Here is a 14,913-nt window from a genome sequence, read left to right as displayed (position 1 = left end):
CGTTATGGTGAAAGTCTGCAGCCGTTCTTCCAGTTACATAGTCAACTGTCAGCAGTAAATTTTACCAGATATGAGCTCAGAAAGTCTCATTAATGTGCTAGTTCTGCATGCATCAGTTCACTCTGGATTTGTTGAACAAGAAGAAACTTTCTGAATCTTTTTCTTCCATTAAAAGAAAAAGAAGCACACTGTTCCTTCTTGATGTTTCCAAAAAATCTGACAGAGCCGCACATCTGTTTCAACATTAAGTTATCGCCTCCTGTCAGTTTCACACAGATAGCTGGAAGTTAGCTCGGAGGCAATCAGCTGATGAACAGAGCTGTCAGAATATTTAAAACGCTGAGCTGATTCAGGCTGTGAGACGTCTCTGCTGTCAATTTCTGAAATCCGGGACTTTATCTGAACATTTCAGAGAAATATCAAGTAGAAACTGCTTTTTGTAATCTGTGGGAACTAAAATAGGACAGAGCTCTACAACCACAATTCCAAAATAAGTTAGGGCACTGTGGATGTAAATTAAAATAAATCTGATGGTAGCAACACATCTCAGAAAAGTAGGGACAGGGCACCAAAAGGCTGGAAAAGTAAGTAGCACAAAAAACTGGAAGAGCATTTTGTACATAATTACGTTAACTAGTAACAGGTCAGTAACACGGCTTGGTTTAAAAGTAGCATTTTAGAGAGGCAGAGTCTACCAAGAGTAAAGAAGTGGCAGAGGTTCACCACACTGCAAAAAACTGCATTCAAAAGAATAATGAAATTCAGAGAATCTGGAGAAATCTCTGTGTGCAGTGGACAAGGTTGTAAGTCAATATTGGATGGTCATGATCTTCAAGCCCTCAGGCAGCACTGCATTAAAAACAGATGTGATTCTGAACTGGAGATCACTGCAGGGGCTCAAAAACACTTACAGAAATCATTGTCTGTCAATACAGTTCACCATGCCATTCAGAAATGAAAGTTAAAGATGTATCATGCAAAGAGGAACTCATATGTGAACACAATCCAAAAATGCCACAGTCTCCTCTGGGCCAAAGCTTATTTAGAATGGACTGAAGCAAAATGGAAAACTGTTCTGTGGTCAGAACTGTATCAAAATTTGAACTTCCCTTTGGAAACTTCAGACGCCTTGACCTGTGTACTAAAAAGGATCTTCAAGCACATTATCGGTGCGCAGTGCAGAAGCCTGCATCTCTCATCAATGCTGATAAGTAGATAGAGGTTTAAGAGCAACATCTGCTTCCATCCAGACAACATCTCTTCCAGGAAAAGCCTTGCATATTTCAGCAAGACAATGCTAAACCACATACCACATCCATCACAACAGCATGGCTTCACAAAAGAAGAGTCCGGATGCTGAAGTGCCCTGCCTGCACTCCATACCTTTCACTTACAGAAAACATTTGGTCCATCATAAAACAAAAACCCAGGTGTGTTGAGCAGCTGGAATCCCACATCAGACAAGAATGGGACAAAATTCCTTCCAGCAACTGATCACCAAACCTCCCTGATGTTTACAGACTGTTTTGAAAAGAAGAGGTAATGCTGCACAATGGTAAACATGAACCTGTTCCTACTTTTTGTGTTGCTCCCATTAAAGTGAAAATGAGCTGATGTTTTTCATGAAATGGTAAAATGTCTCAGCTTCAACATCTGATTTACAAATCATTGCACTGTGCTTTTATTGACATTTTTCACAATATCCCAACTTTTTTGGAATTTGGGTTCTTAAAAAGACATATTAGATTTAGTTATATTTTTTACTCCTAAATACCCACTGCTACTATGTACTCTATCACACTGAATACACTGCTAACACCAAACAGCCAGTACTACTCATTAACATTGGTTATAAAGTTTATGGCTTTTCATTACACGCTACACATCGTCTACAACTGTCAGTCATTCTTGGTACTTCTCCTTACAGACAAACCAACAAAAGTATCTAAATTAAGACTAAGACTAAATTAAGGCTGGAAGTTAAAAGAAGTGAGATTTCATCCTCAAATACCTCCAAACAGCTTTCTGCTCTATTTTGTAAATATTTTTGGTTCTGTTGGACTAAAATGGATGTTGTTGATTTGTTCAGTCAGTCCATGTGTGATTGATGCTTACAGAGACGGTGGAGCTTGGTGTGTTGGTTCCATATCCAGAGGAGGGGAGAGAGGCCAGTGACCAGCGGCGACCATCAGTCCTGTTTCACAACAGAAAAGACAAACCAAGAAACATGAAAATCTGACACAGTACCTACGAATGAACAGAGCATTAACACGTTCAGTTACATAGGATGCTTTTCAGTGTTTAGTGCAAAGACAAATATGACGATTGTCTTCATAAACCAGACGAATATGCTTCATCTGCATGTTTGCATTCAAAGGAACATGTAAATGTACTATTACTAGCCAAGTGATTGTATGCTCACAGATGAATGTGAACGTCTGTCGCATTGTTCCAATGATTGTGTTAGTTTAAATCACACAGAGAGGTAATGAAACTATAAAGGAACTGAATGTGGATGTGAAATTAGATGCCAGGATGATATGAAATGAGACTTTGGAGTTATGATGAGACAAACTAATGAAGGAGGTCATGAACTTTAAAGCATACTCAGAAGACATGGGGGACAAATAAAAGCCTAAAATGAAATTACCTGTCTGCTCTGTGGCAATGACTGTGGATTATAATAAAAATACATAATTACATGATATGTAGAGAAATGAGAGAAAATAAATATGTTACTGTAGCTGGTTTTGAAAGCACAAACAGACAGAATAAGCCTTGTGCAGCCAGGAACAAATATGAATGTTAAATTTAATCTTCTGTATCCAGTAGGTCTCCCTCTGGTATTTACCGCCTGATTCGTTCAGCAGGAAATCGAGTAAATATCAGTGATTGTTCATACCTTCGCGCAAAGGAAAAATGAGCAGAGGCACTGGGAGAGAAATTTCTAGGACTGTCTTGAGGGCTCGTTCCTGCAGAGAGAAAAGACAAAGAAAAGAGAGAAAAAGAATAAATTTAAATGAGGAATAAACCTGGAAGCACAGCAATTCAGAGTGGATTTTCATTTCAATTGACAGGAAAAAACAAAACAAGAAAAACTACAACAACACAATGATGGCTTTTAATCAAACACTGCAGAGATGTTGGAAAGAATACATCCTTCGCAATTATTCTGAGAATTAAAATATATGGGCTGAATCGTGGCGGAGGGGTTAGTGCCATTGACCATTGACCATCCTCATGCATGCATGAGTTCTCTCCATATATTCCAGACCAGGATGTACCCCTTCTTGCACAATTAGCGCTATTAGGGATAATAGATGGATGGACAAAGTATATCATGTCTGCTTGGGGAACATCTCACTCCTTTCACATTCAGCAAACAAACGTGCCGATAAATTTGATCACTCTTCAGTATTATTAAGTGCTTTCACAATTGCACAAAAACTTACTGAAATTATTTGGAGTGAAGTTCATGTGTAAGTTAATTTCTTTGTTCATCCTTTCCTTTGTTCAAACTTTTCAGGACTGAAGTTTTAGGTCAGAGTTACAGTATCTGCACTGTAAAATCAAGCAAGTTGAAAATACTCAACATGTTTGTCATAAGTGTCTACGTCAAAGGTTTTCAGTAATGAAATTATTTTTTTGAGTATGACTTATAGAAATTCAAAAGTTTTTCAACCATTGTAATTGTCTCTTGTGTTTTTTTCCACATATTTCAACTTTCACAACCATGCCACCCAAAGTAAGGCAGTTTTATTGACTATCAAACTGAGAGGGTAACTTCACTCATGGTGCAAAAGTGTCTAATGCCTATAGGCATTCTAAAACACAATGTAGAGTAAGGGATGATTGTCAAACACTAGTACTGTTTATCCAAAACTAAAAATCTGATCAATCGACTCAGAAAAATAAAGCGGAAATAGCTATTAACTCTAATTTTTTACAACTTTCAACTAGGGCTGGGCAATTAATCGCAAATGAGATTAAACTGCAACATAAAATCTGCAATTTACAAATTGCAGAAGTTGCATTATTTCTTAAATTTGAAATGTGTCAAAATACCAGTTTGAAATATTCATTTTTTACAGCAGCAGAGATTTTTTGCGCATTATGCAAACATTTAAGTGTCAACACAGTGATCTATTTAAATATAATGTACCTCCTACTAATCCCTGCTTGCATTAATGCAGATGCACCACGCTGCTACTGCTGCTGGTAAAGCTTCACCTCCTCCACCCCAGCCGCCTCCTTTATAGCATAAAGCTTGATGCACCTTCATTCAGATTCATGCCACCACGGATTAATTGATTCTGAAATATTGTCATAAATGTATCTGTCCATATCGGGGTTTGTAGCTATGCACTCTCTGGAAGGTCAGAGCATGCTGCCTGATGAACCTAGGGAGCATCTTTTTAGCAGATTCTTCTCTGCCAAGTTAAAATGCAAATCCATTTTGCAATAAAATGGTTAAATGTTTGATGACGGGTTCCTGACTGAATGTTAGGTTATAATATAGAATGATTGATTGCTTGAAATTGTTGAAAAACACGTCTAATAAAATCACATGTTAAATTACAATCGCAATTTTGGGGAAAAAATTGCAGTTAGATTATTTTTGCAAACCATTCAGCTATACCTTCAACTATTTTGTTTTACAGTGTGTATCGGCTAAAATGATTTAGTTAATATTGGCATATTGGATATTGACAATGATCCAAAACCATATAAATCTACTTGAAATACTAAAAAATGTCAAACATGAATAAAATAAGCATTAAAATGCAATGACAACACAAACAGAAGCAGTGTCTAAAGCAAGTCAAACCAGCAGGTCTCAAATAAGGATTATTTATAGATCGAGCAGTTCTAACATTTATGTCATTTCCTGAAGTTTGAAAATGACTCTTAATTCCTTAAAGAGTGGTGCTCAGGGCAAAATAAGGTAAATGCTAACAGTTCACAGACCTTTTCAAAGTGCTTTTACACCACACTTATCCATTCACTCCACATTCATACAATGATGAAGAAGGCTGCTATGAGTGGCCACAAGTATTAACCAATTCACTGCATGCTTGGCATGCCCATCACTTGCCATAGAAACATCAGTGGGAGCGATTTGGGGTTAAGTGCCTTTCCCAAGGACACACTGACATGTGACTGCACAGGGTGGTGATCAAACCCCCAACCATCTCTGACAGGCCAACTACTGATCCACAGTTGCCCTTACAGCAACAAGACACTAAAACCCATAAAGGAGTTTAACAGCTGCAATGTGGAACAGAAATACAGCCACAGGAAGGGGAATAAGATAAAGAGGATGTGCTAAGTTTGAAATTACACTTGTGAGACCAAACAACATGGGGCCAGTGACCTTTAATGCAAACAGCAGTAATACAGGAGAAATAACAGTTTGAGAAAAGATTCAAACATGTTGTGTGAAACATTGATGTTCACCTTTTCAAGCACTTAAAGAGGGGAATATTTCTGATATTTGCTCTGGTGTGTCTTCTTTTAAACCCACAGTAACAAACATGAAAATACTGCAAATCCTCGCTGCTTAAAGAAGCTTTGTGCCACTGAACATATGAGACTTTAGGGATGTCTGCACAGCCCCAACGAGCCGTTATGTTTCCACAACCCTACTGTAAAAACAAATGTGTGGTCCAGCATTAGTCTGCCTTAATTACACTCCTCACTATGGGGGGAACAAACAGTTAATTAACCATCACCACCTCCTGTGAAGATAAACATGGCTCTTTTTCCAGACTAGGGAACAATGAAGGAGGCAGGGACTCTTGTTAGTGATGGATGTCACCTTTTTAATTGCAGTGCAATCTGAATCAAAGCCAATTAAAGATGATAACCTCCTCCTTTGGGAATGAAGGTGCACCTGAACAGATGGATTATCTATCAAACATGGAAGCAATGAGAAGAAATATGGTGCAAGATTATGCTGCTTAACTGAGTTTTTCACAGTAAATTAGGGTTTAAATTTCTAAAAAAAATTATGGTGCATCTCCACCTAGTGGTCCAGTTTGGCTCAGTGCATTTTTGCATGGTTAGGCACAAGAAAACTCTCATGTTGCATGCATTTAAACAGCCAATGTCTGCTCAGCATCACTCATAAAGAGACTTTTACACTGTAAATGGAAACAACTTCATACTATACAGGAAAATACTAAGCAGAATTAGTTAGAAAAAAGACAAATCTCTCCAGAAACAGGCCCACTTATTCTTTATCAGCTGTATAAGCCAATAAACTCAGTTATATCACTGGTCAAATTTAACTGTAAGGATGTTTATCTTACCTCTGGCACTGATATTACGACAGAGCCACAGTGTTAGGTCATCCAACAGCTGAACACGTTCATTAGAGTCCATTTTAAAGACTGAGCTCCTTCCTTATGAGTGGAAATTTAGTCCAGATCCTGAGAGTTTGGAGCTCTGCTCTCACTGACCAATAGCAGGAAATAAAACGCCCTTCGGTAAATGAGGCCTGCCCTCCCTCTGCTCCTGTGCATTTCCTCTCTGCGGGCCAGCACTTCCTCAACCAGCACAATCGGTGCCCTCCAACTCACCAGTGCGCGGAGAGATTTTCACATTAGCAGCACAGAAACTGACCTTATACCTATCACTACAGGAAGAATGATGAAAAATTCAATGGTTTCTTTTTATTTCTTCGCTCTCTGTGCCAACAAGCTTCTGCAGCCTCAGTTTATAGGATCTGAAAACCTTACACTATAAGATAACTATAAATACCACCTATCTGGTAATAGGAACATCACATAAAGGGTTCAGGATAAACTCCATGATTTCATTTAAAGTTATGGATAAGGAAACAAAGCAGGAGTAGACACCCTTGTGCATTATCCAGAGTTGTTTTCCAAATCTGCTTCATTTTCCACAACACAATGGACTGCATTCCTGCTGCAAGGCTCCTCCTCTGCGCACAAATAGGCACGTTTTTAAGACTGACTACACACTGGATGATTTTAAGTCCAATTTTAGGCTCGACTGCCCACCAGAAATCAAGAGGATGTGACCCAAATTTAGAGTTTATCAGTCCAAATAACCATTTAGGATGTAGTCGCAATTCTGATTATTTTACTGCATCCAATTGAGCCTTCTCAATCAACAATCATAAATATCGATCATGTTTGAAATTTACAATTCCAGGTTGGGCTACCTCAGGCAGAATTCCCACAACAGCCAATTATTAGCATGAAATCAGTGTTGGCAGATATTAGTTTAAAAATTCACAAATCAAACTGGCAAAATATGAGCATGTCTGCAGATATTTACAACTGATATATCAGCTGTAAATACTGGCCATATGTACGCATACTTAGGTGGGATTTTAGGCAGCACAACAGACCTATAGTTCATCTATAAACAATATTTATATTATATTAAAGCCTCTTCTGGGAGTTTTGTGCAAACTCTAAGTGGCTTTCATGGGTTTTGCACTGAAGAGAGGCTTCTGTCTAGCCACTCTGCCATAAAGCCTGGATCAATGGAGGGCTGTAGTGATGCTTGTTCTCTGGAACTTTGCCCCTCTCCACACAGGATCTCTGGAGCTCTAGTTCTTGGTCCCCTCTTCTGCCAAGACTACTCTGATTGTTGTTGCCAGAAGACAAAGCTCTTGGACGAGTCCTGGTTGTGCCATACTTCTCCCATTGGAGGATTATGGAGGCCACTGTGCTCTTGGGAACTTTCAGTGCAGCAGAATTTTTTTGTAGCCCTTTCCAGATCTGGGCCTTGCAACAATCCTGTCTCTGAGCTCTGCAGGCATTTCCTTTGACTTCATGGCTTGGCATTTGCTCCGATATTCATTGTCAGCTGTGAGGCCTTCTATAGAGACGTGTGTGCCTTTCCATATCATGTCCATCAATTTAATTTACCACAGGTGGACTCAATCAAGATGTAAAAACGTCTAAGCAGAGATCAAGATAAATTGGAGTAACATGAGCTAAATTTAGAGCATTTTTGCGGAGGGTCTGAAAACTTATGTCAGTGTGAAGTTTTAGTATTTTATTTTTGAGAAATTTTCAAAATGTCTAAAATTCTGTTTTCAATTGGATATCTTCCAATATTGTGCATGCCTAGTGTATGTGTGATAACAGCTTTTAAATTGATGACACATATGAAAGATTTGTGATCTCGCTGTCAGGCTCAATACTCTTGTGCAGTGGTTTCTGAAACTTTTTTCTCGTGTCTTGATACAATTTGATTTTGTATCATTATGTTTTCTCTGTATAGCTTTTACTTGTTCAACTGAAACTCTGCTTGCTGTTGCAGCTTGTCTCAGCCAGGAAACTCTTTAAGAGACATTTTTAATCTCAACAAGGTTTTCCCGGTAAAATAAATATTAGATAAATAAATAGAAACTATGCCTGTGGTCTCCCACATTTATAAAACGGTTTGGATTCATAAGTCTTCTAGTTCATAGCCAGCCTGACACATGGGACTGCATAGGAAACGAGAAAAGCCATGGGAGTGAGTTGTACAAATTCTTACCTGTGAGAGATGACAAAGGAGAGTGAGGCCGTGGCAAACCTGAAGACTGACCGCTTCCTATCAGGCTTTTTCTGTTGCTCGTCCTGCAGCTGTGAAACCAAAGAGGCAGAATATAAAACAACAAATATCACAGAGAGCATTACAAATCTAAACTTTGAGAGTCATACTGCATATATTGGGTTGTATTTTTTAATCAAAATAACTGGCTGCAAAATATTGGCTTAACCCAGTGAGAACCTCCTGCAGGCAGCTGTAGAACAGTGTTGTTTGCATAATCCTGTTCCAATTGATCATAAAAATACTCTAATAGCTGAGGTATTGATTCTTTCTGCAGCAGAAACTGAAGCTATGTTCTGTTGCATCAACACATTGCATCATATATCAATGTTGCATCAAAAATAGCCTGAGTCATGAGAGGTATTTTATCTAAATAAGTCAGAAACAATAAGTCACATTTCCCATTTCATCAGCAAATTAAACTATTACAATATTTTTCACTGACCTAAAAATACATACTATACATACATTTTGCAATATATTAATATGGTAATATTCAGTAAAACAGTTACATTTTTGTAATGTTTGTCTTTTGAGGCATTTTCGATCCATTCATAAACCCTTTGATAGAGTCCTAATTAACTTGCATAACATTTTGGCAAATGTGAGGAATTTTGAGCTTTTGAAATGACATCGAATAAGCAAAACTACTACTTCTGGCATTCATAGATCATTCTTTTGCAAAGATATTAACATAAATATATCAACATGGTGCAAATGCATTCAAACAAATTAATGTTTATGTAAGGTGTCACTGTAGTGGCTCCACTGTCAATACTGGATGTCCCGTGTAATGATGAAACCAGGTTATTATGTCACTAAAGACCTTGCTTTCACTGAGAGTACAGCTGCAATTAGGGATGTATCCATATTTTTCACATTGGTTTTAATATTGGCCATTTTAACAGACATAAGTTCATCAGCAAATAATGCAGCATGCACTGATGTTAGTAGGTGATGTGTGTTGTGTTGCATCAATTTAATGCTGCCAAGCTGGTACATTTAACTGCTGGTTAGAAAAGATGCTTTTATTTGGCAGAAGAGGCCACCTGTCAGACAAACTGATCACTTCTGATGGTAAAATGTGAAGGGAAATGTGGGCAGTGGGGCAGTTTTACACTTTGTCCTAGGAACATCTGTTTCAACATCTCATAGTGTTCAGTCACCAGTAAACAGGGACCCATTCAAACCGTGATACTGACATTCGCTGGGGTTGGTTTAGCCCATTCAGTGCATCTTTTACATCTGAGCTGTTGTGATGGAAAATGCCTTTCAGTGCTTCATAAAAAGGTTTGCAGGCATGATATATTGACATTTCAAGCTTGCTTAACTTTCCATGCACAAAATGTGCACTACACAGGCTGCTGTTGGAATTTTGTGGACATTTGTCTGTTTAGCAACCAGTGAGTGACCTACTCTTTTTGGTATTTAGGTGAGGGTGGAAGACAGAACAGACTTGGTTAAATCAACCACAAAGGTCTAGAGCAGTGGTTCAGGACCTAAAAGTTGGTCCTAGAGGTCTCTCCAGTTGGTCAGGAATATTCTCAAGATTTCCACTTAGGATTTACCAACAATTTCATGCTGCCTGGGGGAAAGAGAGTACAAAAAGGAGCTCTCTTTGCACAATTGTGTTTTGTTTAATTTAAGGTCCAAACTGAAACGTTTTTTATAAATAAACTGGGGCAGTTGAAAATCAAAAAATTCTGATAAGGAGGAAGATGTGGTTCCTGTAGCCAGACCAGTTGAGAACCACTGGTCTAGAGCTCCTAAGAAGCTATATGATATAAAGTCCCTGCAACTTCATCATAAGTTAAATTTCAGTGACATTTGACCTACAAAATCTACTCAGTTTACTCTAAAGGTAAGGGTAAAACTTGACAAAAATCCCAAAAAGTATTCTTGAAATACTGTGTTCACAAGATTTACCTTGGGCCTCCAAATCTAATGAATTCCTCCAGTCAGAGGGGACATGTGTGCAAAGTTTGTACCATAAGATACCTTGGGTACTGTGTGATTTTGATTTTGATGCAGTTACATCCCTACTTTTTAATGCTTCCATTGAAATTGAGCAGTTGCTTTGGAAAATGCCTTCAAATGCTTGATAAAATGATTTGCAGGTATGTTATACTGACATTTCAAGCTTGCTAAACTTTCCGTGTACAAAAGGTGCACTACACACATTACTTTATTTAGCTCCAGTGAGTAACGCCCCCTTTGTTGTCTCAGTGAGGGTGGGAAAGACAGAAAACACTGTATTTCCTCACATGCAAAAGTCTAGAGCAGTGGTTCTCTAATGGTGGGTTTGGGACCAAAACTTGGTCCTGGAGCTCTCCCTGGGATTTACAGACAGTTCCATGCTGTCTGGAGAAAAAGAAATTATGAAATATATGCATGAAGGTTCTTTGAAACTATACACTTTTTAATATGTTAATTTCGTCCTGTATTTGTTTAGTTGTGTTTTTTGTACCATTTAGGGACCAAACTTAAATCTTTATCTTAAATAAATCAGAGAAGTTAAAAAAAATTGGGTTGCAAGTTCTGACAAGGGGGAAGCAATGGGTCCTGATGCCTGACCACTGGTCTAGAGCTTCTAAGAAGCTACAATATCATATAAAGTTAATGCATCTCCACAGTATTTGAGATTGCATTGACCTCTGACCTCTTCTCAGTTTGCTCTAAATGTTTGGGTAAAATTTGACAAAAAAAATCCTTAAATATTTTCTTGAAGTATTGTCCTCACAAGGTTCTAACTTGTATCACCAAAATTGCAAGTCATCCTTCAGTCAGAGTGTAAATGTGTGCAAAGTTTGAAGAAAATCACCAAACCACTTTTGAGATAAAATGCTCAAAAGCCAGGGATGGACATCATGCCCTATGTGTTGCGCCTTTGACCTATGACCTCCAGTAGGCAGTTCATCCTTTATTTAGAGTGTAAATTTATGCAAAGTTTGAGGAAAATGCTTCAAAAGGCTCTTAAGATTTCATACTCAAAAGACAATCTGCACAATCTGAAAGCATAATGCCTCCAGTGCTGGCTATCACCAGCACAGAGGCCTAAAAAACAAGCAAAAAGACGTCAAACAAAAAAATAAATGGGAATTTGAAGTGGTCCCAATTTCCCAATTGGTGCATCTCTCTTGTTAAAAGCATTTCTTTAAAGCCAAGAAAGCCCTCTTTACAAATAAATCATTACTTCTCCACAACAAATGTTTCAGATAAATACTCCATAAACTGTGAAATAAATCTAAAGACAATACCTTAAGGGCATTTTTAGAGAAGCTGTGTGTGTAAACAGTGCTGAATAAACATGCTGGTTAATTTGCCCATGTTGCTACAGGACTGTGACTCACAGCAGTCCTCTGTGATGGACAACATCCTGACTCATACATTTGGCCCAACTTTTCACCTTGACAGAAAAAAATGACCTACTTCAACATGAAAGCGGCTTCAGTGTTCAATGTTTCGATTAGTCCTGGGTTTTATTTCTAAATTAGAAGCTGTCAGTGGAGGCACATAATGCCCGTGGAGCGCAAATTCACTTCAAGGTCAGAGACTCAATGACATCCTGTTACATAACCTCCTCAGAGGAATGAAGCATTTTACTCTGGATTTTTCAAGATGGTGTTCAATAAAAGTTTCAATCCTGTTCGTAATAAAAAAAAAAAAAATACCCAGAGGCAATTTTCTCTTCAGTGTGTGAAAGTTCAGGCTGTGCTCCAGGATTTAACAGCAGCCTTTGACAACTGTATCATAACTGAGACTAAATATTTTTCACCTTTACACGGCCTGCTTTACAAAAACAGGAGAACAAAGTTTAGAATCAAGGGTTTATTTCACAATGACATAACTGGATCCCACTTTTGTTTAAATACTGAATATTCATAACATTTGTAATGTGCTGAGGTATTTCTTTAATAACTTTACAACCTTCTGCTTTGATTTTGTGTTTCTACATTATTTTTTAAAATAAATTTATAAGCATTATCTTAAGATGTTCAAATAACATTGCTTATTGGCATGTTTCATTTGATATTCTGTGATCACATCAGGTCTAGTTTATGATGACGTAAGAAAACCCTCGATCAAAGGGTGCAGGACAGAAAGTAATTAAAACACAGCTGCAAAAATGTTTGTGACAAAGGCAAAAGACGCTTCAGTTTTTAACACAGACTTCACAAATCAATCTGTAAATTAACTGGAAGGATATACTTCACTTTCTCACCCTCTTTCTCTCTTATAAACTTGAATTGACTATCATGTCATCATCACAAAAAAGTTTGCCAGATGAACTTCGGCGTAACCTTGCAAAGCACATGGATTGTCTAGATTCCTCGTCTGTCATCAGGCAGATCCATCTTGCAAAGCTCCAGTCTGAAACAACTGAGCCAGGTCTGAGATCAGACCTGACCTTTTGTAATGGAAGCCGACAGCACAGGCTGCCGCCAATGTAGTGATTAGCTTGGATGTAGCTATATTATAGTGGCATTTTTGTCTGAAATGGACCACATTTCTTCACTAAGAGGAGCAAAGAACCACACTGAAAGCTTCTCTTGGCAGAGCTGTTTTTGCATTTCTCCCCCTACTGGCCTCGGCATGAGTTTTATCCACCAACATGCTCCACTATCTGTAAACTACAAAACTGTGAATGCCTACAACCTCATTTTGTCTTTTTGCTCTGATTGGCCTGTAACAAATACAATAGACAGAACATTTGTCCAATCACCTTCTGAGAATTTTTGAAAAGTCCTGCCCTTCCCAAGAGCTTTGTATAGGTTTCCCAGATACATGTGATAAATATCTCGTGCAATGGATACATGAAACAGTTTATCTGAAATGTCAGGTTAACTTAGTCCATGATTACACCTGGGAGGCCAAACTTGCATTGCAAAACTGACTTGTGCCCTCCTCTTCCTTCACCTTTCAATTTTGCATACTTTATTTTGCTGACGTGTGCATTTTCACTTCTCCTTACAAAATATTGTGCATAGGTTTGAAACCCTAGTTGGGGCCCAAAATAGCTATATATGCAGATGACATAACTTTGTGTTGCGCATCTTTAAATAACTGGAGCTGAGAGAATTTATCTACAGAGAAGCATCATTTTTTCTGAATGGTGGGAATTAACACATTGTTTCCTAAACAATGCCTATTCCAAATGTATTTAGTGTGGAGAAAAATCTGGCCATGAAGATTATTAGAGAGCATTAAATTAGAAAACTGACCATCTGCATATTCTCAAATTGATTATTTTGTTTCCATAACTGGAAAGGTTGTGCAATTTAAAGGAAATATTCTTCATGTCACTGATGTTGGGCCAAAATCACCACTTGTCAGGGAATGAAAAAACACAATAAATGGTCATAGTCAGCATCTTTTTGAAACTTTTCATTGGTTTAAAATTTGTTACAAAAACACTGACAGATCTAAAGGGTGCCAATAGGTTTGATTTATGAAAAAAAAAAAGAAATCCTGCAAAAAGAAGATACAAAGTGTTGGCCTGATACCAGCAATATGTTGCATTTTATGCTGTAATTGACACTCTATCTAGTTTATCAGTATCCCTTACTATCTATACCCCGAGCTGAGACAAGCACTGTTAAAGTTCCTTCCTAGCTAGTCAAGTTGTTGGTATTCAACCTGGGGTCTAGGGCCCCCAAGGGAAGGTGACACGGAACAGTTGTCAAAGTCAGAACTGAACACAATAAACAAACATATTAGTATTAGCTCAGGCAGGCCACAGAGTCAAGCAATGCCATATGGACATCAGCTGATCTCATGCAAGCCCTCATTAGCTGGCAGCCAACTAACAGCACTCATGCCGATACATTTAAACCTCTCTAGCCTGGCTAGGCTTTGCTGCTCCTTCTGCAAGACGCTTGTTGCAATCCTACTCCACCCCAGCTCCTCCTTTATTATGCTCCTGACTTATTCAAAGCCATTGTGTTCCAGCTGATGTCTACTCTGCTCCAAGTTTTTTGCTGCTTCTCTTCCTGCCTCAGGCCTTCCTTGTAGGTACAAGAAAAGCAGGAAGGTTGGCTGTTCCTGATTGATGCTTTCCATGTAGACTCGTGGAAGATATATTCTCTCCTTTGAAAATATCAGGATACTTAGTCAGCCACAACTGTGATTCATGTTGCTGTAGCTAGTTCATAGTTGGTTTAATCTAGGAATAGTCAGAGAATTTATTTGTTGTTTTTAAAGACTTTTTTAAATATCCTACCTTGTGCAGTCGTGATGTTTTTCAGTTTGAATAGTACATCTTTATACATGCAAGATGAAGGAAAAATCTCTGCTTTTTACATACAAAAGCACACTGCTTCATTTCCAGAGGACTCT

At 38.2% G+C, this 14,913-nt stretch overlaps 1 protein-coding gene across 13 annotated transcripts in view; it reads right to left on the bottom strand.

The window, feature by feature from the left end:
- Positions 1 to 14,913, bottom strand: part of mast4 (microtubule associated serine/threonine kinase family member 4) — a 198,229-nt gene that overhangs the window by 36,069 nt on the left and 147,247 nt on the right. For 7 of the 13 annotated variants that reach the window (XM_041811256.1, XM_041811264.1, XM_041811257.1 and 4 more), the window contains 4 exons: positions 8,521 to 8,609; positions 2,903 to 2,972; positions 2,651 to 2,671; positions 2,116 to 2,194 (listed from right to left, as the gene is read on the bottom strand). In XM_041811256.1, the coding sequence (XP_041667190.1) occupies positions 2,116 to 2,194; positions 2,651 to 2,671; positions 2,903 to 2,972; positions 8,521 to 8,609 (259 nt within the window). Of the gene's footprint in view, positions 1 to 2,115; positions 2,195 to 2,650; positions 2,672 to 2,902; positions 2,973 to 6,311; positions 6,426 to 8,520; positions 8,610 to 14,913 lie in introns of those variants that run through there. The other 6 variants (XM_041811259.1, XM_041811260.1, XM_041811261.1 and 3 more) reach the window with 3 other exon arrangements.

The sequence above is a fragment of the Cheilinus undulatus genome, linkage group 17, assembly GCF_018320785.1.
Source record: "Cheilinus undulatus linkage group 17, ASM1832078v1, whole genome shotgun sequence".
NCBI lineage: Eukaryota > Metazoa > Chordata > Actinopteri > Labriformes > Labridae > Cheilinus > Cheilinus undulatus.
This window is presented reverse-complemented; position numbering and strand designations above follow the sequence as displayed.